At 46.3% G+C, this 19,910-nt stretch overlaps 1 protein-coding gene across 1 annotated transcript; it reads left to right on the forward strand.

Annotated features, from left to right (window-relative positions):
- The first annotated feature begins 3,506 nt into the window (after positions 1-3,506).
- On the forward strand, positions 3,507-3,932 carry TICAM2 (TIR domain containing adaptor molecule 2). The gene has a single exon (XM_075847292.1). The coding sequence runs from the start codon at positions 3,507-3,509 to the stop codon at positions 3,930-3,932; it is 426 nt and encodes a 141-aa protein (XP_075703407.1).
- Positions 3,933-19,910: the final 15,978 nt, after the last annotated feature.

Consider the following 19,910-nt stretch of genomic DNA (forward strand, 5'->3'; position numbering starts at 1 on the left):
GAGGCGGGCGTCTTTTTACGCGCCGTCTTTTGACAGCGGCGCGTAAAAAAGACCCCGTCTGCACAGAACACTGTAAGACCCATTGAATTAAATCGGCAGATGTTTGCAGACGGTTTGGAGACGTTTTTTTGGGCGCAATTCGAGGCGTAAAACACTTGAATTACGTCCGTAAATAGGGCGTGTGAACATACCCTTACTACATAGCTTAGCTTGCACATAAAGCCCATTTAGTTTTCCCCACTTCTGCACACACACACACGCACACAAACACACACACACACACACACACACACACACACAGTGGTAGACAAAACAAAATGAGTCTTTTTGGAAAATAGTCCATAACGTATTCATAGTTAGTATCTCCATAAGCGTAACAATCTGTATGATAAAGATAATGCATTATTTACGTTGAATTATAAACCAGGTTAGAAAAAATAAATATTATTATATAGTTTTAGCATACTGCTCATAATAGAACTGAATTTTAATTATTACAAATTAAATCCTAAACAACTTGTCCCGCAAAGACCAGTAATTCATACAAGAATGTAGGAAATAAAAAAGTCCTTAACCGGTTAGTGACCGGCCCATCGTGTTTCTACGTCGGTCACTAACGGGCCTTATTCCGATGCCATAGACTTTTTACGTTGCGGCATCGGAATAAGTTAACAGAGCAGGGAGCTGTCAAATCTCCCTGCTCTCAGCTGCCAGAGGCAGCTGAGGGCTGGGAGCGTCCCTGCTCTGCCGGGCGAGATCGATATTAGTATCGATCTCACCCGTTTAAGCCCTCAGATGCGGTGCTCAATAGCGAGCACCGCATCTGAGTGGTTTTGGAGAGAGGGAGGGGGCTCCCTCTCTCCCCCACCGACACCCGGCGATACGATCGCCGAGTGTCTGTGTCTCCAATTGCAGCCGGGGGTCTAATAAAGGCCCCCAGGTCTGCCTGGAGTGAATGCCTGCTAGATCATGCCTCTGGCATGACCTAGCAGATGCCTGTCCGTGTTAAACGGACAGGCAGTAATACACTGCAATACAAAAGTATTACAGTGTATTATAAATGCGATCGCAGAATCGCATATTATAGTCCCCTAATGGGACTAGTAAAAAGTGAAAAAAAAGTTTAACAAAGTTAATTTTAAAAAAAATGTGAAAAAAAATCAAAAACGCAGCTTTTCCCCTTACAAAATGCTTTACTATTAAAAAAACAAAATAAAGCTAAAAAGTTACAAATATTTAGTATCGCCGCGTCTGTAACGACTCCGACTATAAATGTATTACATTATTTAACCCGCACAGTGAACGCCGTCAAAAATTTAATAAAAAACTATGGAAAAATTGCTGTTTTCTGTGAATACTAACTTTAAAAAAATGTGATAAAAAGTGATCAAAAAGTCGCATCTACTCCAAAATGGTACCAATAAAAACTACAAGTCTTCCCGCAAAAAAAAAGCCCTCATACAACCGCATCGGCGAAAAAATAAAAACGTTACGGCTCTTCAAATATGGAGACACAAAAACAAATAATTGTGAAAAAAAAGCGTTTTTACTGTGTAAAAGTAGTAAAACATACAAAAACTATACAAATTTGGTATCGTTGCAATCGTAACAACCCGCTGAATAAAGTTATTGTGTTATTTATATCACACAGTAAACGACGTAGATTTAAGACGCGAAAAAGAGTGGCGAAATTTCAGGTTTTTTTCTATTTCCCCCCAAATAAAAGTTAATAAAAGTTAATCAATAAATAATATGTCCCCCAAAATGGTGCTATTAAAAAATACAACTTGTCCCGCAAAAAACAAGACCTTATACAGCTATGTCGACGCAAAAATAAAAAGGTTATAGCTCTTGGAATGCGACGATGGAAAAACTTAAAAAATGGCCTGGTCATTAAGGTCTAAAATAGGCTGGTCATTAAGGGGTTAAAGGGGGTTAAGTCAGAAAGCAAAGATAAAAGACCTTCCCATAGAGTATTGATAAAAAATATGTATAGTAGAGCCTTAAAAGGGTTTCCAGGTTCAAGAAACAGCGCCACCTCTGTCTGTTCTAGTATTGCATTTCAGCCTCATCCTTGAAATGGGAATCAGCGGCAATACCATGTACAGCCCATAGACAGACGTGACGCTATTTCTGGTAAAATAAAATCAGATACTTTTTCTAATCCTGGGCAAATCCTTTATGGCAAAAAATGTTCTCAGGGTACTTCAATATGTAAATTAGTGTTAATATTCATCAAAATTTGTTAACAAAAAAATTTTGTTGTCCATGTAATAAGGAAACAATATGAAAATACTGTAAATTCTTCTGTTTTTCATTCAGAATTCCACCTAATATTGACACTGATAATGTATGCCACAACGGGAAACAGCAAATGTGAAAATCCGAACTCAGACCCTGAGAATGGTGAAAAGCAAATCATCACAGAAAAATGTAACCACTCAAGTTTATTTAGAAAGAGCAGCCCTTCAGAAGACCAGGACATATTTTATAAGTTTGTCATCTTACACGCAGAGATTGATGAATTAGGGCATGACCACACATGGCGGAATTCCTCCGCAACTGTCCGCATCAATGCCGCACCTAATCCGGGTTGCGGATTACGGCTGCGGATCTGCACAAAATGTGCAGAAAATTGATGCGGACTAGCTGCTGCGGACTGCGGGAAAAGTGCTTCCCTTCTCCCTATCAGTGCAGGATAGAGAGAAGGGACAGCACTTTCCCTAGTGAAAGTAAAAGAAATTCATACTTACCGCCCGTTGTCTTGATGACGCGTCCCTCCTTCGGCATCCAGCCCGACCTCCCTGGATGACGCGCCAGTCCATGTGACCGCTGCAGCCTGTGCTTGGCCTGTGATTGGCTGCAGCCGTCACTTACACTGAAACGTCATCCTGGGAGGCCGGACTGGAGACAGAAACAGGGAGTTCTCGGTAAGTACGAACTTCTTTTTTTTTTACAGATACATGTATATTGGGATCGGTAGTCACTGTCCCGGGTGCAGAAACAGTTACTGCCGATCGCTTAACTCTTTCAGCACCCTGGACAGTGACTATTTACTGACGTCTCCTAGCAACGCTCCCGTCATTACGGGAGCCCCATTGACTTCCTCAGTCTGGCTGTAGACCTAGAAATACATAGGTCCAGCCAGAATGAAGAAATGTCAAGTTAAAAAAGCAAGACGCATCCGCAGCACACATAACATGTGCATGACAGCTGCGGACTTCATTGCGGAACTTAGAATCTCCATTGAAGTCAATGGAGAAATTCCGCCATGAGTCCGCAACCAGTCCGCCACTGCTCCGCAACAGACAGAGCATGCTGCGGACACCACATTCCGCTCCGCAGCCTATGCTCCGCAGCGGAATGTTACGCATCGTCTAAACGAACACTGCTAAATTAAAGTGAAAGTCAATGGAGAAACGGCTCCGCTGCGGATTAACGCTGCGGAGTGTCCGCAGCGGAATTTAAGTGAAAATCCGCCATGTGTGAACCCGCCCTTAGAGGCAATGCGAGTGAAGAACATATTACAAGACAAATTTAACATCAAACCTGGCATCATATTTGCAGAAATGCCCGCAGGACAACAAATTCTTAAAAACCTAGACAATGCAGTGAATGGTTCAGCTTGGACTATACTATTACTGACTGAAAACTTCCTCCGAGAAGCCTGGTGTGAGTTTCAGTCCCATGCAACGTTAATCAATTCCATTCACATGCACCATAAATATAACTCGGTGATTCCTGTAAGACCAAAGGACAATTACCTTCCAAGAGAGAAGACACCATTTCCACTGAAACTCATTAACGCATTAGAAGAAGGGAACCGTGAATTCTCAAAACAAGTAGAGAAAACCTTCCGGGATAGCCTGTATCAGAAACAGTATGACATATGGAAGGCTGAGAAGGAAGATATGGAACATCAAAGCCAATGAATAGTATCAGATTTGAATGAGTAGTTGAATATGAATATGTCAACTCTTTTAGAAACTGAATATTTTGGTCAAACAAGGCTGTTCTAAAGCTCTGTTCACACTTGCCTTAGCTCTTTTCCTGACAGACTTCTGTTCTTTTATGATGGCCAGATTAACGTAGCATGCTGCGATATTCTATGCAGTAAGAAAAATGGAAACTTGACAGACCCATTTTAAGATAATGGGATCCATCACAAAACATATAATAATGGATTTATTATATCCATCATGGCAAAAACAAAAGTTATGTCGCCAGTGTAAACAGAGCCTTACAAGTGTATGATATGATTTGTATGTATAAGTACACATCTAGTGAAAACCAAAAATAAGCAGTAAGCAAAACATTAATGAAAATTCCTGTTAGCACTGCCCTGTATCTGAAATGCACCCCAATAAAACCCCAAATAAAAGAGGAGGAATTAAAGAAAGTTCACTTCAGTGTCTGTGCTGCCTATTCTCCAAAATATAGTGTTTATACAGCTCTGATGATGTCAAGGGTAGAAATCTGGCAGTCATCTAAATTAAAACCAGTAATAAACTTGCTTAGCTTTTTATCCTCAAAGAGGATCTGTCACTACTTTATTAATACCCTATCTCCTAACTAACCTAATAGTCGCTATGATGCTGATAACTACAGTGTGATTTGTTTTTAAAAAAAAAATATTATTTGTAAAGTTATAAGCATTTTTCTAAATATGCTAATGTGTCTATACTTGCCAAATGGGAGGTGACTCTTTCTTTTCATTCTGGGCGGTGTAATGTTTTCTGTATGACGCTGTCCAATCAGCATACAGCTTCTCCCCCTTCCCTGCCCAGGAACACAGAGTGATCATATAGCATACAGCTTCCATTCGCGACTGTGTATTCAACTGGTGATTTCTCTGGTTGTGTCTCAGCTAGAACTGCGATCCTGGTGTCATATGAAAGATCAGAATCGCCTTGTAAAGGATCTGCCAGGCACAGCTTCGGGGTTAACGCCCATAGATAAATCAGTCTGCACCTGCTTCTATGTCTGTGAGACTGACTCCATCTTCCACCACTCAGGGTGGCAGGCTTAGGAGTGGGAGAACCTATCACAGCCTGGCCAGACGGAGCTAGCTCCCGCCCTCTGTCTATTTATACCTGCCTTTCCTGTTCCTCCTTTGCTTGTGATTCTTCTCGTTTGGTTTCCTGGCCCAGCTACAGCTTCTGACTATTTGATCCTTCTCCATACTGACCCTGCCTTACTGACTACTCTCCTGCTCTGCGTTTGGTACCTCGTTCACTCCTGTTTGACTCGGCTCGTTCACTACTCTTGTTGCTCACGGTGTTGCCGTGGGCAACTGCCCCATTTCCCTTAGCTTTGTGTACCCTTGTCTGTTTGTCTCGTGCACTTACTGAGCGTAGGGACCGCCGCCCAGTTGTACCCTGTTGCCTAGGGCGGGTCGTTGCAAGTAGGCAGGGACAGAGGGGCGGGTAGATTAGGGCTCACTTGTCCGTTTCCCTACCCCCATCATTACATATCCGTTGCCAATTATCTCAGAATTCTTCGATCGTATACGTGGTGCCAAGATTTTTTTCAAACTAGACCTGCGTGGGGCATACAACCTAATACGGATTTCCCGGGGTGATGAATGAAAGACTGCATTTAACACCCGTGATGGACACTATGAGTATCTAGTAATTCCCTTCGGCCTGTGTAATGCTCCCGCGGTTTTCCAGGAGTTCATTAATGACATTTAACCGTGACCTCCTCTACGTTTGTGTTGTGGTCTATCTTGATGACATCTTGATTTTTTCTCCAGATCGTATGACTCATCAGAGACATGTCCGTCAAGTTTTGCTGCAGATAAGGGAGAATCGTCTGTACGCCAAGTTGGAGTAGTGCGTGTTTGAAAAGGATGCTCTACCCTTCCTGGGCTACATTGTCTTGAATAGAGGTCTCAAGATGGATCCTGAAAAGGTAAAGTCGGTCCTGGAATGGCCACGCCCTCAAGGCTTGAGGGCCATACAGCGCTTTCTGGGATTCGCCAATTTTTACAGACAGTTCATTCCAAACTTCTCCTCACTGACATCTCCTATCTTTAACCTCACTAAGTAGGTGTGGACTCCTGAGGCAGAGTCCGCATTCCATAGCCTGAAGAGGGCCTTCACGTCAGCCTCTATCCTCCATCATCCAGATGTTTCTCTACAGTTCACGTTTGAGATTGACGCATCCTCTGTCGGTGCTGGTGCACTCCTATTCCAGAGAGGTTCCAAGGGCAAGTCAAGGGTATGTGGATATTTCTCTAAGCTCTTCTCTACCGCAGAACGAAACTACTCGATTGGGGATCGGGAGTTGCTGGCCATCAAATTGGCCCTGAAGGAGTGGAGACATCTACTAGACGGCGCAGCTCATCACATCCTGATTTTTACAGACCACAAGATTCTCACCTATCTTCAGACGGCCCAACGGCTGAACCTTCGTCAAGCTAGGTGGTTGCTGTTCTTTACCAGGTTCCAGTTTGAGTTCCATTATCGCCCGGCCAACAAGAATGTGAGGGCCGATGCCTTGTCCAGGTCTTTCGAGACAGAAGACACCATGGAAATTCCACACAACATTATTGATCCGTCTTGCATTGTCTCTGTCAATCCCCTGCAAGTTTGGGACATTCCTCCAGGGAGGACTTTTGTGCGCCTGGCTGACCGAGGGAGAATCCTCCGCTGGGGACACTCCTCTAGACTGGCAGGTCACGCGGGGAGCCGTAAGACCCGGGATCTGATTGCCCGTCATTTCTGGTGGCCCACGCTGCCCAAGGACATTATGGACTTTTTTTCTTCCTGCTCAGTGTGTGTAGCTAACAAGGTCACTCACTCCAGACCTGCTGGCCTGCTCCAGCCATTGCCTGTGCCTGATGCTCCCTGGCAGCATATAGCTATGGACTTTATCACTGACCTGCCTCTCTCTGCTGGATGCAGTACTGTCTGGGTGGTGGTGGATCGATTTTCGAAGATGGCCCACTTCGTTCCTCTGACCGGTCTTCCTTCTGCTCCTCAACTGGCCAAGCTGTTCATCCAACACTTCTTCCGCCTGCACGGCTTGCCGCAGCATATTGTGTCTGATCGGGGGGTTCAGTTCACCTCGAAGTTCTGGAGAGCCCTCTGCGGACTCCTAGGTGTAAAGTTGGACTTTTCTTCGGCCTACCATCCTCAGTCCAATGGTCAGGTCGAGAGGATCAATCAGATCTTGGAAAACTACTTATGCCACTTCATCTCCAAGCAGCATGATGACTGGGTGCAGTTGCTCCCGTGGGCTGAATTCTCTTACAATAATCACACCAGCGAGTCCACACAGAAAACACAGTTCTTTATTGTCTATGGCTAACACCCACATATTCCTCTCCCGGTGCCTGATACGTCCGAGGTACCAGCTGCTGACATGGCTTTTAGGGACTTTCTGCAGATCTGGCAGCAGACTCGATCCTCCATCCTGCTGGCGGTCGACCGCATGAAATGGAAGGCGGACACAAGGAGAAGAGAACCTCCTCTGTTGGCTGTCCTCCAGGAATATTCGACTGAGGGTGCCGTCGTATAAATTTGCTCCCAGGTTCCTCGGACCCTTCGAGATCCTGCAGCAGATCAATCCTGTCGCCTACAAGCTTCGGCTGCCTCCTACCCTCATGATCTCCAACTCCTTCCATGTCTCTCTCCTGAAACCAGTGGTTCTGAACCACTTTACCAAGACACCTAGCCCTGCGGTTGCCTCCAGCGGCCCTTCAGACACCTTCAAGGTTAAGGAGATCTTGGACACCAAGAGAGTGAGAGGAAAGACTTTTTATTTGGTGGGGGTTTGGTCCTGAAGAGAGGTCCTGGGAGCCAGAGGAGAACCTCAATGCTCCTACTCTTCTGAAGAAGTTTCTCTCTCGCTCTGGCCCCAAGAAGAGGGGGCATAAGAGGGGGATTGTAAAGGATCTGCCAGGCACAGCTTCGGGGTTAACTCCCTTAATTAATCAGTCAGCACCTGAATCTACATCCCTGAGACTGACTCCAGCTTCCACCACTCAGGCTGGCAGGCTTAGGAGTGGGAGAGCCTATCGCAGCCTGGCCAGACTCAGCTAGCTCCCGCCCTCTGTCTATTTATACCTGCATTTCCTGTTCCTCCTTGCTTGTTATTCTTTTTCGTGTGGTTTCCTGGCCCAGCTACAGCTCCTTCCATTTTGTTCCTGCTCCATACAGACCCTGGCTTACTGACTACTCTTCTGCTCTTCGTTTGGTACCTCGCACACTCCTGGCTTGACTCGGCTCGTTCACCACTCTGGTTGCTCACGGTGTTGCCGTGGGCAACTGCCCCTTTCCCTTGCTTGTATTCCCTTGTATGTTTGTCGTGTTTGTCGTGCACTTACGGAGTGCAGGGACCGCCGCCCAGTTGTACCCCGTCGCCTAGGGCGGGTCGTTGCAAGTAGGCAGGGACAGAGTGGCGGGTAGATTAGGGCTCACTTGTCCGTTTCCCTACCCCCCCCGGTCATTACAGGGATACTGTCATGTCCGTGGCTGCGGGCCATCAGGTTCACTCTCCTCCTGACGGCCGCAGCCATGGGTCTGTGAGCGCTGGCCCCAGTCTCCTCCTCAGGAGATGCCAGCGCTCACTTCCACTCACCTCGGCTGGGTCCCATAGGGTGCGCGCGCTTGTGCCCGCTCTTAAAGGGGCTGCGCACGCACCGGACTTTAATGTGTAATCAGCCAATGAGTGCCCTGGACTATAAGAAGGGCCCAGCCTCTTGCTTCGATGCCTGAGCGTTGTTCGTCGTATCCTAGTTTGACTAAGCAAATGGTCTCCTAGTGTTTTCCAGTTCCCAGTGTTCACTGTTCCTGTATCCTGTATCCCGTGCTATCCTGGTCAAGTGCCGTGCTGTGCTGTAGTCGTGCTGTGCTGTATTCCACGCCTGTCCTGCTACTCCACGCCTGACGTCTACCCGCTGCCTAGTCCCAGACGAGCCTGCCTTGCTACTGTCCGAGCGCCACAGGTACCCTATACGAACTATAGACTGTGACCTGCGCCCTGTTGGCCAGCTGCCATACTGCCAAAGCGGTACGGCCCAGTGGGTCCACGAACCCTACGTGACACCGTGCAGGCGGAAGATGTATTGGATGAAGAGGGCGGCCAGGCGAGATGCAGAAGGTAGACCGGTCAGCGGAACGAAGTGAGCCATGTACGAAAATCAGTCCGCCAACACCCAGACCACAGGTCCGTGACAAAGTCAATAGCAATATGTTGCCAGGGGGTATCGGGCACAGGCAGCGGCTGGAGCAGGCCCGCTGGTTTGGAGTTGGTAACTTTATTTGCTGCGCACATCGTGCAGGAGGAGACAAAGTCTGTGATGTCTTTGGGCAGCGTGGGCCACCAGAACTGACGAGCAATCAAGTCTCGGGTCTTACGGACACCCACGTGACCTGCCAGTTTGGAACCGTGTCCCCAGTGGAGGATTCTTCTGCTGTCTGCCAGACGCACAAAAGTCCTCCCCGGGGGAATGTCTCTAACTTGCAGAGGGTTGACAGGGATGATGCAGGACAGATTAATAATATTCTGTGGAGACTCCATAGTGTCCTCTGTCTCGAATGACCTGGACAAGGCATCGGCCCTCACATTCTTGTCGGCCGGACGGTAGTGGAGCTCAAACTGGAACCGGGCAAAGAACAGCGACCACCTGGCCTGACGGGGGTTCAGTCATTGGGCCGTCTGGTTGATAAGTGAGATACTTGTGGTCTGTAAATATCAAGATGAAATGAACTGCGCCCTCTAATAGATAGAACCGATAAAAACACAGGGACATATACAAAAACACCGACAAAGGCCATACTTACAAATGGACACAGCCAGGCCAGAAATGCTGATGAAAGGGCGAGCAGGTGCTTTAAATAATAATAGCCACTCCCACTGGTCTTGAGGGGAGTGGTGTGTGGTGCATGGGATGTGTAGTAAGAAATAATAAATGAATAGCGTGTGTGCAAGTGTAATACTATAAGTGAAATATAGGGGGCAGTAATAAATGAAGTGCCTCAATAGAAATAAATGGATAATGGAGTGCAAGTGAGTGAAACATGGAGGGATAGTGTGTACGTCATGAGGCACAACGTGTATAGCCAGGTAGAAGCCTATTTGTGACGCCTTGATAATTCATAGAGCGGGCTACCCTGCTTGCTATGCCAAACAACAACACACCATGCTCTCCCAGCATCAAAGACCCGGCTGTGTCCAAGAGAAGCGAATATACATAATAATGAAAAATACCTGGGGTATTGGTAATCATTTTGGCCAAAAGGAAGCAAGCTCGCAATCCACGACAAGGATCCCCAGACTTGCGAGTCCCTAACTCCTAAACTGGAACAGAACGTTCCTGATGCACAAACAGAACCGATAAAAACACAGGGACATATACAAAAACACCGACAAAGGCCATACTTACAAATGGACACAGCCAGGCCAGAAATGCTGATGAAAGGGCGAGCAGGTGCTTTAAATAATAATAGCCACTCCCACTGGTCTTGAGGGGAGTGGTGTGTGGTGCATGGGATGTGTAGTAAGAAATAATAAATGAATAGCGTGTGTGCAAGTGTAATACTATAAGTGAAATATAGGGGGCAGTAATAAATGAAGTGCCTCAATAGAAATAAATGGATAATGGAGTGCAAGTGAGTGAAACATGGAGGGATAGTGTGTACGTCATGAGGCACAACGTGTATAGCCAGGTAGAAGCCTATTTGTGACGCCTTGATAATTCATAGAGCGGGCTACCCTGCTTGCTATGCCAAACAACAACACACCATGCTCTCCCAGCATCAAAGACCCGGCTGTGTCCAAGAGAAGCGAATATACATAATAATGAAAAATACCTGGGGTATTGGTAATCATTTTGGCCAAAAGGACGCAAGCTCGCAATCCACGACAAGGATCCCCAGACTTGCGAGTCCCTAACTCCTAAACTGGAACAGAACGTTCCTGATGCACAAACAGAACCGATAAAAACACAGGGACATATACAAAAACACCGACAAAGGCCATACTTACAAATGGACACAGCCAGGCCAGAAATGCTGATGAAAGGGCGAGCAGGTGCTTTAAATAATAATAGCCACTCCCACTGGTCTTGAGGGGAGTGGTGTGTGGTGCATGGGATGTGTAGTAAGAAATAATAAATGAATAGCGTGTGTGCAAGTGTAATACTATAAGTGAAATATAGGGGGCAGTAATAAATGAAGTGCCTCAATAGAAATAAATGGATAATGGAGTGCAAGTGAGTGAAACATGGAGGGATAGTGTGTACGTCATGAGGCACAACGTGTATAGCCAGGTAGAAGCCTATTTGTGACGCCTTGATAATTCATAGAGCGGGCTACCCTGCTTGCTATGCCAAACAACAACACACCATGCTCTCCCAGCATCAAAGACCCGGCTGTGTCCAAGAGAAGCGAATATACATAATAATGAAAAATACCTGGGGTATTGGTAATCATTTTGGCCAAAAGGACGCAAGCTCGCAATCCACGACAAGGATCCCCAGACTTGCGAGTCCCTAACTCCTAAACTGGAACAGAACGTTCCTGATGCACAAACAGAACCGATAAAAACACAGGGACATATACAAAAACACCGACAAAGGCCATACTTACAAATGGACACAGCCAGGCCAGAAATGCTGATGAAAGGGCGAGCAGGTGCTTTAAATAATAATAGCCACTCCCACTGGTCTTGAGGGGAGTGGTGTGTGGTGCATGGGATGTGTAGTAAGAAATAATAAATGAATAGCGTGTGTGCAAGTGTAATACTATAAGTGAAATATAGGGGGCAGTAATAAATGAAGTGCCTCAATAGAAATAAATGGATAATGGAGTGCAAGTGAGTGAAACATGGAGGGATAGTGTGTACGTCATGAGGCACAACGTGTATAGCCAGGTAGAAGCCTATTTGTGACGCCTTGATAATTCATAGAGCGGGCTACCCTGCTTGCTATGCCAAACAACAACACACCATACTCTCCCAGCATCAAAGACCCGGCTGTGTCCAAGAGAAGCGAATATACATAATAATGAAAAATACCTGGGGTATTGGTAATCATTTTGGCCAAAAGGACGCAAGCTCGCAATCCACGACAAGGATCCCCAGACTTGCGAGTCCCTAACTCCTAAACTGGAACAGAACGTTCCTGATGCACAAACAGAACCGATAAAAACACAGGGACATATACAAAAACACAGACAAAGGCCATACTTACAAATGGACACAGCCAGGCCAGAAATGCTGATGAAAGGGCGAGCAGGTGCTTTAAATAATAATAGCCACTCCCACTGGTCTTGAGGGGAGTGGTGTGTGGTGCATGGGATGTGTAGTAAGAAATAATAAATGAATAGCGTGTGTGCAAGTGTAATACTATAAGTGAAATATAGGGGGCAGTAATAAATGAAGTGCCTCAATAGAAATAAATGGATAATGGAGTGCAAGTGAGTGAAACATGGAGGGATAGTGTGTACGTCATGAGGCACAACGTGTATAGCCAGGTAGAAGCCTATTTGTGACGCCTTGATAATTCATAGAGCGGGCTACCCTGCTTGCTATGCCAAACAACAACACACCATGCTCTCCCAGCATCAAAGACCCGGCTGTGTCCAAGAGAAGCGAATATACATAATAATGAAAAATACCTGGGGTATTGGTAATCATTTTGGCCAAAAGGACGCAAGCTCGCAATCCACGACAAGGATCCCCAGACTTGCGAGTCCCTAACTCCTAAACTGGAACAGAACGTTCCTGATGCACAAACAGAACCGATAAAAACACAGGGACATATACAAAAACACAGACAAAGGCCATACTTACAAATGGACACAGCCAGGCCAGAAATGCTGATGAAAGGGCGAGCAGGTGCTTTAAATAATAATAGCCACTCCCACTGGTCTTGAGGGGAGTGGTGTGTGGTGCATGGGATGTGTAGTAAGAAATAATAAATGAATAGCGTGTGTGCAAGTGTAATACTATAAGTGAAATATAGGGGGCAGTAATAAATGAAGTGCCTCAATAGAAATAAATGGATAATGGAGTGCAAGTGAGTGAAACATGGAGGGATAGTGTGTACGTCATGAGGCACAACGTGTATAGCCAGGTAGAAGCCTATTTGTGACGCCTTGATAATTCATAGAGCGGGCTACCCTGCTTGCTATGCCAAACAACAACACACCATGCTCTCCCAGCATCAAAGACCCGGCTGTGTCCAAGAGAAGCGAATATACATAATAATGAAAAATACCTGGGGTATTGGTAATCATTTTGGCCAAAAGGACGCAAGCTCGCAATCCACGACAAGGATCCCCAGACTTGCGAGTCCCTAACTCCTAAACTGGAACAGAACGTTCCTGATGCACAAACAGAACCGATAAAAACACAGGGACATATACAAAAACACCGACAAAGGCCATACTTACAAATGGACACAGCCAGGCCAGAAATGCTGATGAAAGGGCGAGCAGGTGCTTTAAATAATAATAGCCACTCCCACTGGTCTTGAGGGGAGTGGTGTGTGGTGCATGGGATGTGTAGTAAGAAATAATAAATGAATAGCGTGTGTGCAAGTGTAATACTATAAGTGAAATATAGGGGGCAGTAATAAATGAAGTGCCTCAATAGAAATAAATGGATAATGGAGTGCAAGTGAGTGAAACATGGAGGGATAGTGTGTACGTCATGAGGCACAACGTGTATAGCCAGGTAGAAGCCTATTTGTGACGCCTTGATAATTCATAGAGCGGGCTACCCTGCTTGCTATGCCAAACAACAACACACCATGCTCTCCCAGCATCAAAGACCCGGCTGTGTCCAAGAGAAGCGAATATACATAATAATGAAAAATACCTGGGGTATTGGTAATCATTTTGGCCAAAAGGACGCAAGCTCGCAATCCACGACAAGGATCCCCAGACTTGCGAGTCCCTAACTCCTAAACTGGAACAGAACGTTCCTGATGCACAAACAGAACCGATAAAAACACAGGGACATATACAAAAACACCGACAAAGGCCATACTTACAAATGGACACAGCCAGGCCAGAAATGCTGATGAAAGGGCGAGCAGGTGCTTTAAATAATAATAGCCACTCCCACTGGTCTTGAGGGGAGTGGTGTGTGGTGCATGGGATGTGTAGTAAGAAATAATAAATGAATAGCGTGTGTGCAAGTGTAATACTATAAGTGAAATATAGGGGGCAGTAATAAATGAAGTGCCTCAATAGAAATAAATGGATAATGGAGTGCAAGTGAGTGAAACATGGAGGGATAGTGTGTACGTCATGAGGCACAACGTGTATAGCCAGGTAGAAGCCTATTTGTGACGCCTTGATAATTCATAGAGCGGGCTACCCTGCTTGCTATGCCAAACAACAACACACCATGCTCTCCCAGCATCAAAGACCCGGCTGTGTCCAAGAGAAGCGAATATACATAATAATGAAAAATACCTGGGGTATTGGTAATCATTTTGGCCAAAAGGACGCAAGCTCGCAATCCACGACAAGGATCCCCAGACTTGCGAGTCCCTAACTCCTAAACTGGAACAGAACGTTCCTGATGCAGGATGTGATGAGCTGCGCCCTCTAATAGATGTCTCCACTCCTCCAGAGCCAATTTGATGGCCAGTAACTCCCGATCCCCAATCGAGTAGTTGCGTTCTGTGGAAGAGAAGAGCTTGGAGTAATAGCCACATACCATTGACTTGCCCTCGGAACCTCTCTGGAACAGGAGTGCACCAGCACCGACAGAGGAGGAGTCCACCTCCAACGATAACTGTAGAGAAACATCTGGATGATGGAGGATCGAGGCTGACGTGAAGGCACTCTTAAGGCTATTAAATGTGGCTTCTGCCTCTGGAGTCCACACCTTGGCGTTCATGCCTTTCTTGGTGAGGTTAGAGATAGGAGATGTCAGTGAGGAAATGTTTGGAATGAACTGTCTGTAGAAATTGGCGAATCCCAGGAAGCACTGTATGGCCCTCAAGCCTTGAGGGCGTGGCCCTTCCAGGATGGCCTTTACCTTTTCAGGATCCATCTTGATTCGAGATGATGTAGCCCAGGAAGGGTAGAGCATCTCTCTCAAAAATGCACTTATTTAACTTGCCGTACAGACGATTCTCCCTTAACCGTAGCAAAACTTGACGGACATGTCTCCGATGAGTCATTGGATCTGGAGAGAAAATCAAGATGTCATCAAGATAGGCCACAACACAAACATATAGGAGGTCACGGAAGATGTCATTAACGAACTCCTGGAAGACCGCGGGAGCATTACACAGACCGAAGGGCATTACTAGATATTCATAGTGTCCATCACGGGGGTTAAATGCCGTCTTCCATTCGTCACCCCGGCGGATCTGGATTGGGTTGTAAGCCCCACGCAGGTCTAGTTTTGAAAAAATCTTGGCTCCACGTATGTGATCAAACAGTTGCTACGGATACCTATTTTTTACCGTGATCTGGTTGAGACCCCAGTAGTCGATGCAAGGATGCAGAGAACAATCCTTTTTCTTAACGAAGAAGAACCCCTCTCCAAGTTCTCCTTAACATAGTCGGACATGAACAGAGTCTCTGGCACGGAGAGAGGATATACCCTACCACGGGGAAGGGATGCACCAGGAACTAGGTCGATAGGACAGTCATACACTCTGTGTGGGGGCAGCGACTCTGCCTCTTTCTTGCTGAAGACATCCGACAATGCAGAATAATGACCAGGCAATCCTGCCAAGGACTGAGGCAGAGGAGGCTGAGCCGAACTAATCTGTACCAGGCAACGGTTGAGACACTCGGGACCCCACTGGAGAGCCTCTCCAGAATTCCAGTCCAGGACTGGGGCATGTAGTCGGAGCCAGGGCAGACCCAGCAGCACAGGATTGACAGTTTTAGCCAGGACAAAGAACGAAAGGAGTTCGGAATGGAGGGCTCCCACTTGGAGACTCAGCGGCTTGGTCACAGCTACAATTGGGTCTGGAAGAGGTAGTCCATTCACAAATGCAACCATTAACGGCCTCTCCAGAGGGGTTGTGGGCAATTGGAGTAGATCCACCAGGTCTCTACGAATGAAAATAGCAGCGCATCCAGAGTCCAGATATGCAGAGACCCGATGCGTTTTCTCGCCAGACACTATGGTCATGGGGATGGACAATTTAGACGAAAGTCCTTCTTTACCCAGGGTTGTCTCTCCCACCAACCCTAGGCTCTGGGGCTTTTGGGGACACAGATGCATAAGATGGCTTCCGAGGCTGCAATATAGACAGAGTCCTGAGGTGCGTCTGCATTGTCTCTCCTGGGTAGACAACTTAAACTGGTCCGTCCTCGCAGACTTCATAGGAGGATCAGCATCTGAGGACAGCAGGGGTTGCTGCAAAGTAGGAACTGGACTAGGGAGTCCTCCCTCCCGACGAGCTTCTTGGAACCGTTCTCGGATCCTTATATCAATCCGGGCAGCCAGAAAGATGAGGAGCCATAAGGAGGCGGCTGCAGATGAGACTCGTCCAGGCTCCTCAAACACCGTGTGAAATGTCCATAGGAATTCCTGGAAGTCACGGGTCTCTGGTCCTTGTCTCTCCCAGATAGAGTTCGCCCATGCAAGGGCCCTGCCAGTGAGGAGAGAGACGATGAACACGACCCTTGCGCCATCAGACGAGAATGCCCTTGCATACAGGCTAAAGTGGATCTGGCACTAGTTTAAAAATCTACGGCAGGTCCTCGCATCTCCATCATAGCGGTCAGGAAGTGGCAAAGAAAATCGGGGATCAGCACTTCCAGGAGGTGTAGTCGGTGGATCAGTACTGCCAGGAGGTGTAGTAGGAGGAACGGCAGCTTGCACCTCCAGCCGACGTGCAATAATATTCAATTCCTGGAGGAGTTGGTCCTGTCGAGACCGGAGGTCTAACATATCCGCCTGCATCTCCTGTGACGTGAGCCTACTGTCACGTTGGGTATGTGGACCCACTAGGCCGTACCGCCTTGATGGTATGGCAGATGGTCAACAGGACACAGGTAACAGTCTATAGTTCGTATAGTGTACCTGTGATAGCTCAGACAGTAGCAAGACAGGCTCGGCTGGGACTAGGCAACAGGCAGGCGCCAGGCGTGGCGTAGCAGGACAGGCGTGGTACATAGCACAGCTTCAGCTCGATACGGCCGTTGACCAGGATAGCACGGGATACAGGTTACAGGTAGCAGGAACGGGGAACACTGGAAACTGGAAAACACTTAGGAGACCATTTGCATAGACATACTAGGATAACGACAACAAGGCTCAGGGAGGGGCACAGCCTTTCTTATAGTCCAGTGTGTTCTGGGAGTAATCAGCTCAATTTCCCACCTGTGTGTGCTTTGGCTCCTTAAAGGGAACCTGTCACCAGCATTTTAGCTATAAAGCCAGCAATACCTGGTGAAAGTGGGTGAAAAATCATTGTCATCTAAGCTATAAATATGTTCTAAGTAAGCTCTGTACCTTTAGTATTCCGTTTTTCAGTGGTCCCACGCCGTATGCAAATGAGCAGAAAAGAGTCAAATCTTCATCTGAAAAGAGTCAGGTTTTCATTCCTCCAGCATCTCAGAGTGGACTCCGCCTCCTTCTTTTTGATTGACAGCTCCTTAGCCAGTCAGGGCAGGACAGGTGGCAGCGGTGGGCGTGGTTAAGAAGCTGCATCCCAGAGGGAAAAATAATTACAATAAAAGGCGGGAAGAGTTTAAACGATGATATTTACAGACAGAGGAGGACTTCAGGAAAGAAGAGAACAGGAACGCACTCTGGACAGCTGCGGCCATTGAGGGGTCAGGCGAGTTTAACAGGTAAGATGTTGATGACAGGATCCCTTTAAGTCTGGACTGAGCTCGCGAGCGCACCCTGGTGGTCACTGTGGAACAGGACGGCCGCATATGCAGAAATCTCTGGAGAGAAGGGCGTCGACCGGATGGAAGGAGTTTGTGGTCAACGACCACGGACGTTACAATAAGAAGAAGTGTATCAGTCAGCGGCTGGAGGTCGGAGGGAGCGTGAATATCATTGGATTCCAGGCCTGCAGCAAAGATTACATGTAAGTTCTCAAAAACTATGCACATTAATGAATATGTTTAGACGGCTGAAATCAGCGTGTCTACCACTACTTTATGCAGATCTTAGGTCAGCAGAGAAATCTGACAAATTTGCTTTGAAGGGGTTTTCTCATTAAAGACACGACACGACACGCTGTTACCAACAGCTCTGGGCACTGGGCAGAGTATCAGGGACCAATCTGATGGTCCCTGAACATGTGGTCGCTGTGAAAACCTATCACAGCGACCACATTTGTTTTATTTTGACTTTTCTGGCAGTAAATCTCCTGCCTCTTTTCTTCTCCTCAAACATTGTTTCAGTTTGAGGAGAAGAAGAGACTCGGGAGAATTGCTGCCAGAAGATTACAGTTACAGTTACACAAAAAATACAGTTACACTCTAAAACATTCTCTGTATAGATAGATTTCTATCTATCTATACAATCTATCTATCCATCTATCTTTTTTTCTATATAGATCTACCTTTCTATCTTTTATTCTATTAGAATAGGCAGGTAGGGAGTATATAATTATATATCCACATATATATAATATATCTAGCAATAGCGGTTTATTTTTTTGTTAGCGGTAGTGTAGATATATATAGCAGTTAGTTTGTGTGTTTTATAAAAAAAAAATTTGTTTAGTTAGTGTTAGTGTTAGTTACGTTATGGCGAGGAAGTTGTTTAGCGCCGAGGAGGCATATGCCATGCTGTGGTCTGAGTCGGAGACCGCATCAGAGATGGCGTCCGAGATGGAACCTGTTTTAGGTAGTGACGATGACAGCGTCACTTCAGGTTCATCTTCAGGGGACGTTGTCCCTGATGCAGTTGAAACTGCAGAACATGAAAGCGCAGGGCCAAGTAGCGCTGTAGCACGGGACAGCCTGGTCCCTTCAGTCCAGGCTCTTGTATGGGCACCTGCCCCATCTTTTGGGCCTAGAATCCACGGATTTACTGCCACTCCTGGCATAACCGTGGACAATACAAATTTTGTCCAAATGGATTACTTCAAATGGATTGGGGGTGGACGCCAGTCACTTGCACTCTGCCATGGGTAAGAGACATGTGCATATCATGCACAGCTCATTAGGATATATCTCTATTTCCTGTTACTTGATATACTTGTTCCCTCTGGAACTTTGATGTACTACTGTTTTAGACATATTGTATAGACCAATTACCAATGTGTATACACTCTTTGATGCATTTGTCTCCCAGTACCTCTCAGTGACCCATGGTTGGCTGTTTAAACACCATTATGACTGTTACTTAACACAGGTGTATTCAGCCTGTTCACACAGTGCTGTTCTGTGTGACATGTGTTCTGGTTGTCCATTTTTTCTTGTGGTTTGCATCTCTATAAATTTTATATATGTGTTTATTTTAAATTGATTCAATAAACTTTCATATCTTTTAACCCATTTTTCGTGTGTCAGACTCCTAGTTATAGGTTTTGTTGCAGTTGAAACTGCAGAACATGAAAGCGCAGGGCCAAGTAGCGCTGTAGCACGGGACAGCCTGGTCCCTTCAGTCCAGGCTCTTGTATGGGCACCTGCCCCATCTTTTGGGCCTAGAATCCACGGATTTACTGCCACTCCTGGCATAACCGTGGACAATACAAATTTTGTCCAAATGGATTACTTCCATTTATTTATAACGGACGACATCCTAAATCAGATTGTCCACGAAACAAATTTATATGCCACTCAATATATAAGGCAAAAACCTTCATCCACCCATGCCAGAGATTGGACGCCCACCAATTTGCTGGAATTAAAAAAAAAATTGGGGCTCACCCTAAATATGGGTATTGTCAAAAAGCCCTCCATTAGGTCTTACTGGTCAACAAGACCCGCCCAAGCCACCCCAGTATATTCTGC

This window comes from Rhinoderma darwinii, chromosome 1 (assembly GCF_050947455.1).
Source record: "Rhinoderma darwinii isolate aRhiDar2 chromosome 1, aRhiDar2.hap1, whole genome shotgun sequence".
Lineage (NCBI taxonomy): Eukaryota > Metazoa > Chordata > Amphibia > Anura > Rhinodermatidae > Rhinoderma > Rhinoderma darwinii.